The sequence below is a fragment of the Furipterus horrens genome, unplaced genomic scaffold, assembly GCF_987537825.1.
Source record: "Furipterus horrens unplaced genomic scaffold, mFurHor1.1.pri manual_scaffold_6, whole genome shotgun sequence".
Taxonomy (NCBI): Eukaryota; Metazoa; Chordata; class Mammalia; order Chiroptera; family Furipteridae; genus Furipterus; species Furipterus horrens.
In genome coordinates, this window is record NW_028327176.1 from 183,371,754 (window position 1) to 183,390,429 (window position 18,676).

At 40.4% G+C, this 18,676-nt stretch overlaps 1 protein-coding gene across 2 annotated transcripts in view; it reads left to right on the forward strand.

Moving 5' to 3' along the window:
* ESR1 (estrogen receptor 1) overlaps positions 1–18,676 on the forward strand; it is a 219,508-nt gene that overhangs the window by 187,449 nt on the left and 13,383 nt on the right. For both annotated transcript variants that reach the window (XM_090279987.1, XM_090279988.1), the window contains one exon: positions 8,542–8,675. In XM_090279987.1, coding sequence (XP_090136113.1) covers positions 8,542–8,675 — 134 coding nt within the window. The remainder of the gene's footprint in view (positions 1–8,541; positions 8,676–18,676) is intronic.

Below are 18,676 nucleotides of genomic sequence, written 5' to 3' on the forward strand. Positions count from 1 at the left end.
CACTTGAAGTCCAATCCTTCTAAATGAGTCATCCAACATAGTTTTTATCTTCCTTTTGTCAGAATAATTCGAAGATGATCTTCTGATCATATTCCTAAAATTTCTCCAATTGGTTTTTATTTTACTCCATTTTCCCTGTAATTCTTTACCTAAACACTACCTTTTAAAAGAGGAATGAAGTTATTTTTTGTCAGTTATTTTCATGTTTTTAGCTCATTTGCCTTGACATATAGCCCATGATAGTTCAAGTACACTAATATAAAGCAAAGAATTTGGCCCAATGTCACGAGGTTTACATGTTGACAGGTGCACAGAGGAAAGGGTGACTTGAACAATATGCTCTCCCTCTAGTAAGTCGGTTGGGTCCATTCTCACAGCCTTCAGATCATTGCATTTATTCAGGATAGTCTGAGGAAAAGACCTCAGACTCAGGGTGGGGCGGGAGGGGTGGGCGATGTTGAAAAGCCAGGAACAGGTGAGTGCGGGATAACTTTTCAAAATAGGCTTCTGTCAGTTCTTAATCATCCATGTAATACTGTGCTTGGTTATACAGTACAGGACTCCCTCACTTATCACGGGTATTATGTTCTGGCTGCCCCTGCGAAGTAGGAACCTTATATTTATTCTACACTCTTAAACCTATGTAACTTTAACAACATATGTATACAGTACCGCAAAATCCGATGATATAGCAAAAAATACATGATAAATAATTAAATATAATATTGTAAAAAATCCCGCGATACAGTGAGGCCGCAATATAGAGAAGGACGACTGTATCTTAAATTGAAAGCTCCTTCTCCAGGGTCCATTCTCTCAAGTTTCTACTTGTCTCACCCCTTAATTTTACTTGTCTTGCTCTTTAATCTTTGATCATTAATATCTTCTAATCTGTGATTACAAACAGTTTTCTGATTTCATTTTTCCCTGTGGTCCATTCTAAGCAGCCAGTGCAAACCTTCTGTTTAGGATCTCTTCCCCCTTAGCCTTTCTCCATGCCTGAAGAGCCTGGCTTCCGTCTTGGGCCACATCCACTGTTTACTTTCTTCCCTTCCATCCCCAGGCTGTTCAACACTGCTAGGAAAAACCAGGAGAGCATCTTGATCTGGCCCATAAATTCGTGTTTATCTTTCTTGACTTCTTCCTTTCTTTGTCCAACACTGTGAATCACTCACCAATGTCTGTTGAGTCTTCCTTCACAAAGGATTTCCAGAATATTCCAATATTATCTTTATAACCTTAGTCACTGTGTTGTGCCTTCTCTTACTTCCTCATGCCTGCAGTCACTTCCCAGACTCTTCTGCGCCCTCCCTCACTCTCCCTTGAACATTGATGCCGGGTTAATAATATCAAAGTATTTACTTGATCATGTCACCCACTGATGAACTTTTAACGCTCTTTTCTTACATATTTGCTCTCATATCATCTCTCAAGCTTTTTATTAGTCACTCAACACACCAACTATGCTCTCTTTCCAAGTTTCTCTTCTTACAAATACCAAACTACCAGCTGGATTACTCACCACTTCCTGAATATGCCTTATCCTTTCCCAGCTCTCAACTTCTCCTGATACCATTTAATATTTCTGGAATATTTTCCCTCTTACTTAGCCTGTCCTTGGAGACCTACCTCAAATGCTACATACCCATTGCCATTCTTAATCATGCCAGTTGAAAGTGATTGGGATCTATAAAGCAAGGTGTCACAGGATATATTTCTTGTATCCCTTTGATCAGTCAGTAACTATGTCCACAGAAGATTAAGTATATTTTTGTATCCTAAGTGTATTTGTGTGTTAGTGTGTTGGGATTGAGTTGGGACAGGGAGTAAGCAGACCTATGCATCTATTCTGTGTCACGGGGTACAGACTAATGGTTGTCACGATTTCCCTAAAATTTCAGCTGCTCAATACAATGAAAGTTTATACCTTACACAGGTTACTGCTCAATGTAGTCATCTTTCCTTGGGCGGTGACTCTTCCATTTAGAGACCCAGAATTCTTCTAACCTATGATTCTGTCCTCTACCTGGTCCTGGAACTGTTCTTCATTCAGGCAGTAGATGGGGACAAAGACTGGGGAAGGCATACCTGTTTTGTTTGTTTTTTAACTATTTCATCATTGAAGTAATTTAAATGGCTTTCACGCACGGTCCATTAGGCAGGATCCAACCATGTACCCACCCTAAACTGCAGGGAAGACTGGGCAAGGCTTCTAGGGTGATACCCAGGGGAAAAAAGAAATGTATTTTAGTGAATACAGCAGTCTTTGTCACAGTCTTCACTTCCGGTTATCAAGTATCCATTTCTCTCACACATGGAGCACCATTGTTCTTCCCCAGAGGAACCAGTTCAAAGCTGCATCCAGTCCCTGAGCCGAGAGTTCTCAGTGATGTGCAGTCCAGTCCACCAAGCATGGATGTGGCTTTCTTGGCTTGGCAGCCTCCACGCACAAATACTCATAATATCCAATGTTGGAGTAAGAGCTTAATAACTGCAAAAAAAAAAAAAAAAGGAAGAGGGAATAGTTGCATCGTAACTCAACAGCAGTTACAAAATCCAACTGCGTAGAAGGAAGAGGGGCCTGAAAGTTCTTCCATTAATCCCTAAACCTGCTCTCTGGGGAAAAAAAATGAACTTTCTGTTTTTCTCCGTGAACCTTGGCTTCATCTCCGGGATGCTCTTTCTTTCCGTCATTCTCCTTGGCCACATCTGACATGAGTGGTGAGAAGCATGTCCTTTCCGTGAGCTAGCCAGTATTCATAGCCTGTCCTGCTAGGCACATTCTGGGCCTGCCCCAGTCCTTTTCCCCACCTCTGTCTAAAGGAAGAGCCCTCAAGGACCTGTACACAGCAGAGCTAGAGGTCAGAAGGATCCTGGGTCCCTAAATAGGAAGGTCACTTACCAAGGAACATGCCTACATTTTATTGTATGTTGATCTGTGCAGGAAATGAGCTTTCCTTCTGTTGAGCTGCTGAAATTTTAAGGTTGAAGGCCTGAACAATCATAAGCTTTTGTTTTTGAAATTCAGGCTTATAATTTCTTTGGCAACATAGTTGTCTCAAAAAACAAACAAACAGTAAGCTTCTATTCTATTTGCTTTGTCAGCTCCGTTTGCTAGTAACCACGCCCAAGGTCACTTCCTAATTCTCAAGTCTGACCTTCTTATTTGCTTCTTTGTCATGTGCCCCACCCCTCATGATTTATCGGTGACTCTCTTGAACTATTAAACGATAGGCTTGGATGAGAATATTATACCTTATTGGTGTCACCCTTTACCCTCGGAGGCTGTGAACTCTTAATTAGTTTGTAAACTGAGAAGTCCTACTGCACCTTCCATACTCAGAACCCTTTTCAACTTCATGTCTTAATATTTCATGGCAAGAAGTGGTTGGCTCTTCCAAACTTGGAAGCCTGTTTACCTTTGGGATGTCTCCATTCCCTTCAGTTCGTGCTTCAGAACCACTTCATTCTCGCGTGAGTGCACCTCTGTCTTGTAAAACCCTACCAAGCGCAGCCCTAGTGCCCACCATCACCCTGACTTTTTCTGTTCCCTGCCCCAGATGCATGGTGAGCTATTCAAGTTAATTCAGACCACAGTTCAGCCAGATATTTTGCAATGTTGTAACAGCTCTCTAGCTTGTTATATCTGGTTTTTTTGTTGTTGTTGTTGCTATTTGGCATTAAAGGAGTAAACATTTCTTATGGCAGCGCCCTGCTTGTAGTGCCCATTTCTTTATTGACCCACATAAGCTAACAGCTGAATCAACCAACCACCATAGTCTAATGATTTAATTTTTTCTTATGAAGCTTATAATTCAGTGTGGGTGGTTCTATCTATATGCTCATTCGGGCACAGAGCTAAACGTCGGGTTCAAGGTCACATAATTGGTAAATAGACCCATCAAAATTTGAACCCAGGCAGTTGGACGCCAGAGTCCTGACCACTTTCATCTCAAGTAATCAGCTCTGAGATACAGCCATTCAAGTGTTGCATCTTTCAAGATATATTGCTTACAATTTGCTGTCAGAGTTGCATATGTAAACCTCTTGATCATCAAATATTTATGGACTCATAGTATTGCAGAGCATGTGCTGTGGGATTTTGTAGCATCGAAGATACAGAAGGTCTTTAAATGCAATTAAACCTGCCACTATTTATTTTAAACAGCATCTTAATTTTAAACTTTTAAATAACTAAACTGTACTTTTTTCAGGACAGCTAAATGAAATGTGTTATGTTGATCTCCTGGGCTTTGTTTGTTTGTTTGTTTCTATCTGTTAATGTCCTTTTATATAAAGAGGGACTAAGGGGTAACTTTACATTCTGTAAGATTATTTTTAAAGATATACAAGGGCACGTTTGATCTGCACATCCTCATTAGAGTTCTTCATTTCCCAGGTGGAGGAATAGGTACCTAAGGGCTTCTGAAAAACAGGCTTTTATTTCTATAGAGGAGAAACTTCTAAGACATGCCATGAAAATGCTCTTGCAAGTCTCGCTTTTTCCCCTGTTACTTAAGTGCAGATGGGCTGCATTGGAAGAGGACAAGGAGTGGAACAAAGTTTCCCCATAAGGAGATTCTGTGGTGCTCTGAACACCAGGTGTAATCGGTGGGAGAGTTCATTGCTGCAGACTGTCACATCTCACAGTGGGGGTGTCAAGGGTGGGTTGCTTGCTAATCTACTCCTGATCTATGACTGAAGCTGTGCTTCCTTTAAGAATAAATCTTGTTCTTCCGTACCTCTGTGTTTCTCAGCCTAAGGAGCACCTCATGAATTTAGACTAATCTTAACATTACTAGTAATGTTATTGCCAGACTCTTAGCACTCGACCCATTTCTGATACTGTTGATTCATCTGTTCCATCTGAAAGTGAGTGAGTCCTCTAATCTGATTGGCTCCCAGCGGTTGGGATACAATATTTTGGCAGGACTTTGAAAATGGAGGCCTGCCCACAAGGTGTAATGACCTCACTAGAGCATAAGGGGTTCCCCACTGTTGGGCAAGTGTCAAGTGTCTGTCCAATCAGCAAGATTCACATAGATTTGTACCTGATCCCAGGGTACATCTGTTCACTGGCTCACATGGCAAACATGTTCACCTGTGATGATACTAGCGAAACGCCTGCATACCAGGTAATGAGTTGGTCATTTCCATGAAGGCAACATTCTAGTGATTCACTGAAAATATCATCGGGGTCAACAAAGAACATAGTTTTTATTTATTATGCCAATTAGTGGATGGGCTGAAGTGTTTAGACCAAGTGAGTTTTTCCCATGAAAAGTATGGTGAGTTTATTCTTATGGAGACATCAGCATAAAGTTCTTCTAGGCTTTTGGAGCACTACTTAGAAAATAAATATTTCCCCCCAGGAGCCTTTGATGTTGAGACCCCAGCAGCTAACACAAAGCACTTCTGTTTGCATGGAAGTAAACCTCAGGGTCCTCCTGCCGTAATGTCTCAATGATTTATATTGAAGGTATGCTCCCTCTGCACCCTCTAAAGGACACACGTGCGCACGCATGCACGCACCGCACACAGAGAACCAAACCGAGTGTTGTGGGAACGCGCTGTACCTTAGGGCTCAGGCTATGGCTCTGAGTTTGCGCCGAAGAGCAAGCATTGTGCCGTGGACCGGCAATGATTGCTGGTGAGAAATAACAGGCTATCCAGTGAGGAGAGGCTGAGAATAATACACTCTTGCTGGAAGGGTTAAGAACAAGCTTCTCATGAGAAAATGTGGGAGACTCTTGAAAAGGGACCAGAAAAATGGAGAACTGTTAAGTCTCCACTCTCCGGGTTTCTTAACTGAACTTTTGCTCACAGCAGGTGAACACAGGCTCCCTCCCACACTCGAGACTTCCTCCCCTGCCGTTGTGCAGTCTGTTAGGTAAACAGAGGCTTTATACTGAGAAAGGAACATTTCTCTATTTTGGCTGTGAGTTATTCTTTTTAAAGCTTTATTCTCCCAACTTTTCCCCTATTTTTGTTTATTTTTTTCACGAAAGAAAATGTGCTACTTGAAAAAAAAATTTAACTACAGGACAAGAAAAACTCACTTCTAGTTTTCTCTTTCTGATTAAGGCCAATTTACCCTTTGGTGTGATCACGCCCATCTTGAGCAACATAGCATTTAGTTTCTCTCTGCCTCTGGAGAGATTTTATGAACCCAGATTTCCACTCAAAGCAAAGTATACCATGGCGATTGTTTTCTGGACACTTTAGGTAAAAAGGCCATCCTCTCCTTTGACCTCTATGGGTCTAGTTATCAATGTCTATGACTAATAGTTAAATATAGACCCTGCTGTGTGCCACATACACTTCTAAGCACTTTACCAAAAATACCTCATGTACCTTTGTCTGAGAACACTATGACAATTGCTCCAATATTGATGTGGGTTTAATTTGGGGAGATTGACATTATTTGTAAGAGACTCTCTAGGCCTTTTCTGGAGGATGTATCCCACTGTGTGGCACCCATCTTTCTCCTTGTCTATCTTGTCTCTGTTTCAGATCTCCTTATTAATGAGGCCCATGGCCTCTCTGTACCTAATATCCAGCACAAACCCTGGTATCTAATGGGCCTTCAATAAATCTCTTTGAAGGAATTAATGTGAAGCCAAAAAAAAGACAAAGTAAATCTCATTGTTGGAATTCTTTCTTCTGGTGCAGGTGGTATGGTTTGACTTAACAGTTTGGAGACCTAATTTGCTCATTTGGAAAATGGCAATAATAACACTAACCTTGGAGGACAATTGTAAGAAGTAAATACGTTTATCAAAAGTCCCTAGCATATGTCAAGTCAGTGGGTAAGAGATAAGAAAACTAACTAGCTGCCTGGAACAAATAGTAAACTAAATTCCTATCTCGCATCTTACATCAAAATAGACACCAAATTATAATTGTACAGCTCTGGAAATTTACTGAAATCCATTGTATTGTACAGTTTAAATGGATTACATGGTAAGTGATTATATCTCAATAAAGTTTATAAAAAATGAAAACCAGAAGATCAAAGATTTAAACATAAAAGTGTATACAAGAACTATACTAGAAAGAAACAGTTTTTTTCTATAGGACAAAGTGATAATTACTACAATATATAGAGAGCTATGAAGAGTCAATGTGGAATGACTAATACCCAATAGAAAAATATGAGAGAAAGCTCATACCAATATATTCTTCTACCAACAGCCTATTGGTACAAGCTCTTTGGAAGCAATAATTGAACTACTTATCAAAATTAAAAGATATATAAATACACATATAACAATTCTACTTATATGAATTTATTCTATAGCTATTAATACATGTGCTCAAAGACATAAGCACAAGGGTAGTCATTGCATGATATGTTTGTAATGGCAAAATATTTGAAATCAAACTAAAAAGTGGTTAAAGAAATTCTAGTATTTTTTCAGTGAAAAACTGTGCAGTTGTTAAAAGCAGTTGATGAAGAACTATAAGGTACATTAATTGAAAACAGAGCAAAACAGGGTGCTGGACAACGTGTTTAGTGTTCATGTTTTAAATTTGTATATATTTCATAAATATATCTTTGCATATGCATGGAATATTTTAACTTCCTCATGCCCCTCTCAAACACATCATGCCCCAAATTCAGCTAGTGAACAAAAAAGATGAATGCATTTCTTTCACATGTATCATCTCATTTAACTTCTACAACTCTATGCAAATGTTACTAAGACATGTACTTTCTTTTTAAAATATTACATGTTATAAATTACATGTCATGTTATGAATGTTCAATCCTTGATGCCAAGGCTCTGTTGTGTAGTGGAAAGCCTATAATGATGTAGGGCATTCTTCATCACCTTTTTCCTTCTTTCCCACATTAATTTATCTCCTTCTAGCACACTGCTCAATATTATTTCACTCTAGTCCTCCTTTCCATACTCAGGACCATCTTCTAATGATGCTTTCATACCTCTGCTCAGTGAAATCCTACATTCTCTTAAACTGTCAACTCGAATGCCCCCTAGTAAGCAAATCCTCATTTGTCATCCTCCCCAACATCAATAGTTCTACCCAGCTAGAGCCCATAGTCTTTAGAGTTTTTCCTCTACTTTCAAAGCACTTTATACAAGTCTGTTGTACTGGATTATGTTATTTCAAGGCCATGGACATATTGAAAGTAGAGGTCCTGTATTTATTCTCATAACTACCACAAAATCTAGAATACAGCAGCAGATCAAGAAATATTTATTAGAAAAATCATTTACCTGAATCCTAGTCATTTTTGATTACTTATAGGTTGAAGAAATCTATAATTAACATGGCAAATTTGGGAATTGAGCAATATGCCTCTTGTAAAAATTTGAAATGAAAATGGTTTATTGATGGGAAATCTTTTGGCTTTGCCCTCCGGAATTAAAATGAATGTTCATATTTCTTAAACAGAATAGCTACAGGTTTTTGATACATATTTGGAACCAGTAGATTTTTATGAATGCGAACCTTATCATGTCTTCTGGTAACTTCTCTGTCTTTTAATACCCTATTTTTTCTGTGTTTTCCTAGGAACCAGGGAAAATGTGTAGAGGGCATGGTGGAGATCTTTGACATGTTGCTGGCTACATCATCTCGGTTTCGTATGATGAATCTCCAGGGAGAGGAGTTTGTGTGCCTCAAATCCATCATTTTGCTTAATTCTGGTGAGTTGATAACATGGGAGAATTTAATTTTGGGTCACTGAAAGAAATATTTATTTGTATTTTCAACCAAATATAAGCCACCTGCTAAAAAGGCATCATCATAAATTGAAGGAAACAGCTGACAAGCATTGAGCATAACCTATTGTCATTGTAGACGACCTCCTGAAGTGGGACCCTACCGGTCAGATACGATGACTGAAAAACAAAAACTGGGCGTTGGATCAAAAGGCCTTTCTGTTGAAATAATTGCATCCTTTCATAGATATTGGGGATATTTTTATTAAACTGGTTCACGTAAACAGACATATGTATGTTAATCATTAACAAGTAGACCGAGTGACCCTGTTAAGAAATTGTGACCAATTCCAAGCTCCAGATCAGAAGTAAAGAAGTTGATTTGAGACAGACTATGTGTTTGGTCAAAACTAATTAGCTGAAAAATAGAATTGGCTCAGAGATAGGAAAGCTTGGTCCTAAAATGGAGGAAGGTGGAATGCAATGAATAGTTCCAGCTGCAAGGGAGGTTTTTGTTGGTCTTTGGTGTCTCATTCAGCTGCCTCCTCCTGTTTGTTTACTGGCGAGAGCTTAGCTGAGAGCTGTATCTTCTTCTTCTTCTTCTCCTTCTCCTTCTCCTTCTCCTTCTCCTTCTCCTTCTCCTTCTCCTTCTCCTTCTCCTTCTCCTTCTCCTTCTCCTTCTCCTTCTTCTTCTTCTTCTTCTTCTTCTTCTTCTTCTTCTTCTTCTTTTTTTTAATAGTGAGGTTGGCTGTTCATGGAGTCACTCCAGGTCACCCAGATAGAAACTATGGCTCAGCCTGAATTAGCACCCTGACTCCTCCCAGGCCCCTTAGCAGTTAGGCCTCTGCACTAGATCTCCAGTTTGTAGCACCTGAAATTTAGCAGCTGGGTGTCAGGCGCACTGTAGAGGCCCTTAACCTAGACCCTTACCCCTATCCCTGGCCCTACTTCATGCCTCAGACCTCATTCTCAGACAGAAATCGTAGCTTTTTAAAGCCCTGCCTGATTTAGATTTCCTTTCTTACACCATTAGGTATCATCTCAATTTCCCGATAGCTGAACATCAGTTTGTATGGATCCCGTGGAGAGAATCAGCACTTCTTCCTCTTTTCAGATGTTTTGTTTCTTCCCAATGATTGCTGGTCCCTTCTCACCTCCCCTAACAATATTCCACTTCTCTTCCCCCACCAATGCTAGTAACCTATATTACTTAGTGGCCATCATAGTAATCATTCTCATTTATCAACAGATAAATGGAAATCTGTTCTATTACACAAGACAAGGACTGAATTATGAAATGAAGTTACATTAAAAATGATGTGATCTACACTAAGGAAGTGATTATGACTCCATTCAAGTTTCTGGTTCCACTCACACGCATTGTGCTTTTCATTTTAGTCCTTTGTCCTGTTCACATGCATGGTCCAGCCCCCTCAATGGCTCTTTCTTGGATGAGCATTCTGGGAGCAGTGCCACTCGGCTGCCCGGTGCCAGGTCCTGAACCAGCTCCTTCTTCAGTGGGGGGGCTGGCATGTGCAGATGGTTTTCATGTGGGCAATCTGTTAACTTGAGGGGAAGCTGGAATGTGTTCCCCACTTTGACCAGGAAATGATAATCCAGACAGGAAGTGAAATTAACCGGAGTTGTATAATCAACACAAGTAAATGCTGTGATCTTGGTAACCAAAAATATTTCCTTTGGGTCCATTTAGCTTTTTCCTATGTAATTGTTTTGCTCCTATAACTAGGCATTCTAAAAAATAATATGTGTAAAAAAAAAAAAAGCAGGACTTTTGCCATCAAAATATTGGATTCATAGGCCCAGGTTTTTTAAATCCCAAAAGAAAGAAACTATCAGCCTTCACAAGAAAGTCTTTCATTAAAGACTAACACCAGAATCTCAAAATAGGATTTTCCAGGGCAGAATTTGGGCTTCCACCTGACTCTTCCTCACACTAGTTCAATGTTCCTACTGGATTATGGATCTTTCTCCCCTTTCTCCGAATCCGCTGTGAGCTGCCACAGTGGAAAGTTTCTGACAAGAACAGGCCTTGGAAATTGCAAATACGCACATTGTCGCGGGTGCCCTTTGTGGTCGCAGGGAAGAAGATTTAATTATATTATCTCTTGAGTTCTTTGTGATGCCAAGCTTTCTCTCCAGGGAACCTGCCTATTGTTATTATTTTGAGATAAATGGTACTTCATGGTTATTAAGTGCTTCAGTGTCTTCTCTCCGGCTGACTGGATTCTGTAGTCCCTCAACTGTAGGAACATTTCCCTGCTCCTCACTTCTGGTGTGACCTGAAGCCAGCCTCAGGGACTCTGTTAATTTCCCGAAAACTTGGTGTAGCATGGACTTTGTCCTCAGAGGGGCCCTGGCATTCAAGAGAGGCAGCTCTGCCACTTACTCATGGGAGATGCATTCTGGCAAACTGCTTCCCTGAGTCTCATGTGTAAAATGGAAATAATGATACCAACTCACTGAATTGTTGTGACTATCATAAGAATGACCATGTAGAACCTTGCACATAATAGACGCTTTATCCATGGTCTTTAAATACAAAACCCCTGCCTTTTGTCTCTATAAAAAAATTACTGTGTTCTTCTTACCAGGTGATACATGTCTGTCTGGAAATTCTGAGAGGGGATTTCACTGTTGACTTTTAGAAATTGAAAAAAATTGCATTCTCCTTTATATGAATGGAGTAGTCTCATGCCCCAGATGGGGGACGTCAGTTTCTCTATCTTGTTAGAGCTTCTAAGAAACTGGAAAACTGGCCTAGTGCCTGCAGCCTGGGGAAGGTTAGGGGTTCCTGATGTGAATTCCCGGGAGGGGGAAAAGGGAGCAGCCATTTGAAGACTATAGATTCTTGTGATGGTCTGGATATTGGGACTAATTTTCAGTTCTCGTTGAGAAGCTCAGGGGGAGAAATAGCTACTTTTAATTTTGTGCTCTCAAGAGCTCTGACAAAGGGGGAAAGCCATCTCCTAGCTCCTTGGTTCAACGACTGTGTTGATCATCCCTCCCTAAGGTCCAGAAATTATGTAAATAGGTACTCTTAAATTTGAATAATGTAGAGACCCATTTAAAAAAGAAAAAATGCCACAGATTCCTCCAATGCTGGCTTAAAATATTCTTTGTATTAAAACACTGCTTGAATATTAATAACCATGTTTATTAGTTAAATGGACCATGGAATATAACCCCTAAATTTATAGCTCTTACACAAACCCAAAACGAATCCACAAATAAAACGCTAAAAACTAAAAGGCAAAGTGATAATGTTGCGGCAGAAAGGGAGCTAGCTGTTTGCACCGCGCCTGGAGAGCCGTCTGGCCAGCTGCTCTACCAGGTCTCTTGGGATGACTCCGTGCTCAGAACAAGCAGGAAACCTCTGCTTGCGCAGCCTGCTGTGACGTCATCTGGCTTTGGCAGGCGCACAGTATTTACGACTATTTATGTATTTTGTTTGCTGCTGTTCTCTAGTTATTTATCTGAGATGTTTAAGTACAACTGGTAGATTCTAAGGCAATCAGGAGCAAGGGTGAAAATGTGTTAACTAGGAAACAAACGTCATGTGAAGTTTCTAGATGGGTGTGTCTCAATGTTCCACACATTTCAGTCATCTGGGCATCTTTGAAGATAATCTCCATGTGGGCAGCTACCTCCAGAGATTTTGATGTAATTGGTTCAGAGCAGGGCCTGAATGTGAGTATTTGTTTAAAGCTCCCACCAAGACTCAAATCTCACCAAGATTGAGAACCATTGATTTAACCAATCCACAACATTCTGATATTCATGTCTTCATGATATTTTTGAAAATATCATTAAAAGCACATCATTTTATAATTCTAAAGGACCATTTGAAGACCTTTGGGAATCCATCTTTAAATCTCAGGAGTCTGTGGAACTAGTCTGAGATCTCCTAGTATAGATGATATAGTTCTAGTGAAATTAAGTTGGTCTCTAGTATATTATTAAACTAAGCATTTTGCAAACTGTGAAGGATCATCTGCTCATGCTCAGAACCCTGTCTGGCCCTGGAGGCATACAAACGAATAAGATCTGCTCTGTCACACATTGGGCTGGGCAGGGTCACAGACCATCAACTAACGGTTTCAATATGAGGAGGTAAGGGCTGTGATAAAGGTAAGCACTGAGTGTTGCACACACAGGACAACGGGGTCCTTATACGGGGACTGATGCATCAGCTGAGTTTTGGGGATGAAGAGGACTTCGCTGGAGTCAGAAGACAGGCAAGGGAAAAGGTTCTGGCTTCACCATTCAACTAACAGTGAGAATCTCATCAAGCCACTGGACCTCTCTTCATTCGTTTTCTCAAATGGAAATAATAATTCTAAATAGGCATATCAACTGGATAGATGTGCTATGACATAACAAGGAAGCTTAAAAATATAAGCTAATATTATATTTCTATTCAGAGAAGGAAAACTCTGATTCCAAAAAACCTCCGCTGCCTTGCAGCATACCTCTTCAGGGGAAAGGCTAAGGGAGTAAACCCCGACAGAAAATCCGGAGCCGGAGTCCCTAAGGCGGTTTGACATTGTAGTCAACACCGGCAACTCCTGCGGCGCACCTGAAGCCAAGCTGTATGGACTCCGTCTTTCCCTTGGATCCTTCAGCTGCGAAGAGAGGGGGGGTCTGCTGCATGGGCAACAGCAGACCCTCCATATCACCCTGCCCAGGCTCTGTAGCTTCAGCTTCACTGGAGAGGACACTCCAGCGTCATCGCAAGATGTCGATTCAACACGGGAGGAGACAGATACCGTGTCACTCCCGAGTCGGACTGCACAGCCATTCTCGGCGGTGCAGATAGACTCTTAAGAAGCTACACCATCGTCTCTCGAGACGGACGGCTGCCGACGGCCGATATTTCTATTATGGTATGTTCTTTTTTTTTTTTTTAAGGGAAAATATTTAGCAGTCTAACATTCTACCAAGACATTGGCATCAAGGTCTCCCTGTTCTAATAAAAAGACTAGAACGACACTCAAGCCCTGTACTTGGAAGGGCCTCAGATGCCCTTCCTCTGCCCCCAAGCGCAGCATGCCAAACTGTCTTTTAAAAGTGTGTTGACACTTGAACCAAAGAAAACCATAGGAAAACAACAATGGAATACCAGCAATTTTTTGAGCTCAGATGTGAAATAAGATACTGTTTTTAATGGGTTTCTTTCACTCACAAGATACTCAGTGAACAAGTAAAAGAGTATGTACGGTTTCCCGAAACATTTAAAGGGACATCAAACTGCCCTGTGAAGTCGTGAGTCCAAACCAAACATGTCCCTACCCTTCGTTGGAAGACCGGCCTCTGGGCCTGGCCTTTCACTTGTGGTCCCATGGCTACGTCTGCCTGCTGTTGGATTGAAAGGATGATGGATAAACAAACTCCCTGCTCTGAGTCCCATCTTCTCTGTTACTGTCCCTCCCAGTGTGTCCTTGAGTGCTGCATCAGCTTTGGCGCTTTCTTCAGAGGGCACATGGTGACTTTTTTATGTTGCAGTAGATTGAGGCTACCTCAGCTCTACATTCTCTGAGTTTTTACTTGATATCTACTTCTTAGATTTTATTTTTTTTTCTGATGTAGGAGAAAGACAGCAATGCCCCACAGAACTGAGTGATATCCTTGGCTTTATAAGCTCCTATTCATTAGCTTAACTACCATTTATTAAGGATTTACTGCTTTCTAGGCATTGTGTTAAGTGCTGGAAATGCATGGTTGCCTTTAATGGCCTTATCTGTGAAATGGGAGCTAGTAGCAGTTCCTACATTGTGATTTATCATATACGAAGTGAAGCACAGGGACTGCCCCCTAAAGCCTAGGGATGCTCCATCCAGGTGATGCAGTGGTCATACTGATAATGATACTATTAGTAGTATTAGGAAGGCCTGAAGATAAAGACAGATATAAAGAGGGAATTCTTCTTTTTTAAAAATAAAGTGATTAAGAAAAAACAACTCAGATAATTTAAGAATACAAACTATCTTATTAAAGAAACAAACAATAATTCAAAGTTAACCAGCCATGTGGACATTTTGATATGTCTTATTGCAATGTAGTGTAAGGGTTAAGAGCAAGGGCCTCTAGTTCCAAGTTCAAATCTTTCTGTTTTTTTTTGAGTTATATGACTTTGGACAAGTTGCTTAAACCTTTTTGTGCTCTGTTTTCTGGTCCATGACACAAAGAATGTAATAGTGCCTACCTATTGATACGAGTTAGTTCTTAGAACAATGTCTACTTAGACTAACAATTCATGTTAGGTACTATTTTTTCCAATACAGTGTGTGCATGTGTTCATATTTATATTTATGCATTTTAGTTAAGATTATACACATGTATTTTCTTTAAAAAATAAGATTTTAAATGGCTGCGTAATTATTCATGAGGGTATAGAATCATATATAAAAAAACTGGAATTGTTAAACATAGTGATTTTTCTTATTTGTTATTAGAAATAATGCTTGTTTTGCATTCTTTTATGTATGCCTTTTGCTCACTTTTGATATTACTTTGGATGTGTTTCTAGATTTTCTGGGTGAAAGGGTGTAAGCATCTCTAAGGCTCCTGATATTGCACACATGCTTGCTGCTCCAGAAAGCTTGATCAGATTACACTTTCACATGAATGTAACCTTATCACGCACAGTGAAAGGCAGAGGAGGGAGCTACGGCTCCTTCCCAGCCCTACCGCCCGCAGCTGTGGGAGATCCAGAGGCAGGAATATCGTGAACATCATATTACAGACATCCCAAGCTCACCCTTTTTGAAGCAAATTAGCATCTGAGATTTTTGTTTTATTTTGTTTAATACATAGGTGCTTGGTGTATTAGTTTTCATTTTTATGACTTGGACAGTCACTATGTTGGTGAGCTGCTCTGATTGCACTCAGGGTGCATAAATGCCTTACCTTCTGCCTTTAATTCCTTTGTCACTGAATTTTTTTACAAAGTGATATTTACAAAAAGAAAGACAAGAGGTTGCAGGGCTGGAGGTGCACCTCCCTTTAAAAACTCATCTAGGGAAGGCCAACCTGGCTTCTCCGATGATTTCCTTTGCTCTGGGTTCTGGGGTTTTATGTGATTGACATGACCTTTCCAGGTCAATTATGAGCTAAGAAGAAGCAGCTCACCGTGTGACCCTGCCACTGCTCCATCCTTGCCCTTACCTAGGGGTCAAGGGGCTGCTGGTTCAAGAGGGCCCTGTTTAACCCACAGCAACCCCCAAGATCGAGTGCAGTCTCTTCTCCAGATTTCACCCAGCTTCATGGTCCAGCTCAGAGCAGTACTCAGCTCCAGGGATGGCTGAGCATGACCTCAGGAGGGGATGGGCAGGAGAAGTTTGTTTATTCTTGAAAAATGGCATCAACAACAGTGATGAATTAAACCCAGAATGTCAAGTTCATTTCCACCTTGACAGGTGAAGCATCTCCTCATTCTCTTGGTAAAGCAAATGTTACTCTTTGAGTGAGATAAGATAAACTTCACCTTCAGGGAAAACCAAGCACTCGGCACCTTCTAGGAAAACCTCAAGACTGTGCTTCTTTGCATTCTGACTTGCAGGTCCTCCGGGGACAATATGTTGTCAGTCTTTGAAGCTGATCTTTTGTACTTAGCTATGCATTTCAGGTTGTTGTTAACATATCAGAGGTATTTCCAGCTGAGAAAATTATTCCCAGGAGCCTTAGTAACAAATTTATTATCTCCTTTTCCTGCTGAAATGACAAGCCTTGAAGAGTTTCCGAAATATGAAAAGCCTGAAGGATGATAGAAGTATTATAAATAGTAATAATTGATATCTCTAGAGCAAGTTCCTTATTCCTTGGACTATCCATTCACCAGCTACATTCTCCCCAACAGTCTGGGCATTGACAAAGCTTGTGAAATAATAGGAATGAAAGGGACTTTGATTTTGTAATTTTAATAATATTTTCCTCAACCAAATTACAAAATAATACATGCCCAAGCCAAACAACTTGGAAAAAACAGAAAAGCCACCAAGAAAAAATAGTGTTCCAAAGAATCATAATTTCAGCACACAACAGTCATCATTGTTAACATTTCGGTGAAAGTTCTTAATTAAAGAAACTTTGAGAAGATGCGAGTATACAGCAGGAAGCCCTTTCTGCTCACCACCTTGCACCCTTTTTTTCTTTTTATTGATGAGAGAGAGGGGGGAGAGAGAGAGAGAGAGATTTGTTGTTCCACTTATTTATGCATTAATTGGTTGATTCTTGTATGAGCCCTGACCAGGAATTGAACTCACAATCCTGGTGTCTCCAGACGATGCTCTAACTAAGTGAGCTACCTACCTATCCAGGGCATCTTGTGCCCTGTTTTTTTTTCTTTTTTTCTTTTTTAAACTGGATTGCTCCTAAATCATTCCAGGAAAATTCTCAGTTTTCTCAAATATCTTGGAGAGGCCAGTCCATTGGCAGTCATTCCTAGTTTCTCACAAACCTGAAGTTAGGAAATTCTTCATGTAGCTTTTGAATGCTGGGCCAGGAGTGAGGTAAATTTGCATTCTAGTTGCAGCTCTGCCACTTATTTACTGACCATGGGGTGACCTCGGGCTAGTCCAGCCCAGCTGCCCTTCCTGGAACCCCTCCCAGTTCGAGCATCTTCTCACCCTGGTTCCTTAACCTCTCTGGGCCTCTGTTTCCCAATGAGTCAAAATTGGAGTGGATCAGCAGGGGTGGGGCTTTTTGAGTTAAAACACTTTAATTTTATTTATTTATAAATAGGCAATATTTTAGAGCAGTTTGAGGTTTATATAAAAACTGACTGAAGGGTACAGGGAGTTCCCGTATATCTCCCCTCTTCCCCACATGCACTGCCTCTCCCACTCTCAAAATCCCACACCAGGGGGTACATTTGTTACCATCAATGAATATCTATTTCATCCAAAGTCCATAGTCTACATTAGGGGTCACTCTTGGTGATGTACATCTGTGGGTTTTGACAAATATATAATGACCTGTATCCACCATGATTGTATCACACAGAGTAATTTCACTGCCTCCCAGATGCTCTGTGTTCTGCACATACATCCTTTCCTCCCTCACTGACTTTACTGTTTCCATAGTTTTACCTTTCCCAGAATGTCATATAAATGGAATCCTATACTACATGGTTTTTTTTTTTTTTTTAGATTGGCTTCTTTCACTTAGTACTATGCATTTAAGTTTTCTCCGTGTTCCTTGAGAGTTATTATCACGTTTCCTTTTTAGTGCTGAATGACATTCCAATGTCTGGATTCACCCACTATAGGACATGTTGGTTTCTACCAAGTTTTGGCAATTATAAATAACGACGCTATAAACATTTATGTGCAGATTTTAGTGTGATATGAAATTTCAGCTTCTTTGGATAACTACCAAGGAGCATGATTGCTGGATTTGATGGTAAGAGTATGTTTAGTTTTGTCAGAATCTGCCAAGCTGTTTCCAAAGTGGCTGTACCATTTTCCCCTCCTGCAAGGAATGAATGAGTGTTCCTATTTCTCTATATCCTCACCAGCATCTGGTGTTTTAAAGGTTCCAGATTTTGGCCATTCTAATAGGTGTGTTGTGGTATCTCACCGTTGTTCTGATTTGCAATTTCTTAATGATGTATGATGTGGAGCATCTTTTAATATGCTTATTTGCCATCTGTATATTTCTTCTTTGGTGTGATGTCTATTCAGGTCCTTTGCCCATTTTTAAATTGAGTCATTTATTTCCTTATTGGTGACTTTTAAGGGTTCTTTGTATGTTTTGTGTAGTGATCCTTTATCGAATATGTCTCCTTGAAAATATTGCTCCCAGTCTATGTTTTGACTTCTTATTCTCTTGAGGCTGATGGTTTCTAAAACCTTTTTCTGCTGAAGGCTTGTGTTCCAGAGGAGGCTTGGTGTTGCTAAAAGATGGGGACAAGGGACAGAGGGGGAGAGGACAAGTGAGCAGGCTCTAGGTACTCTATTTCTCCTTCT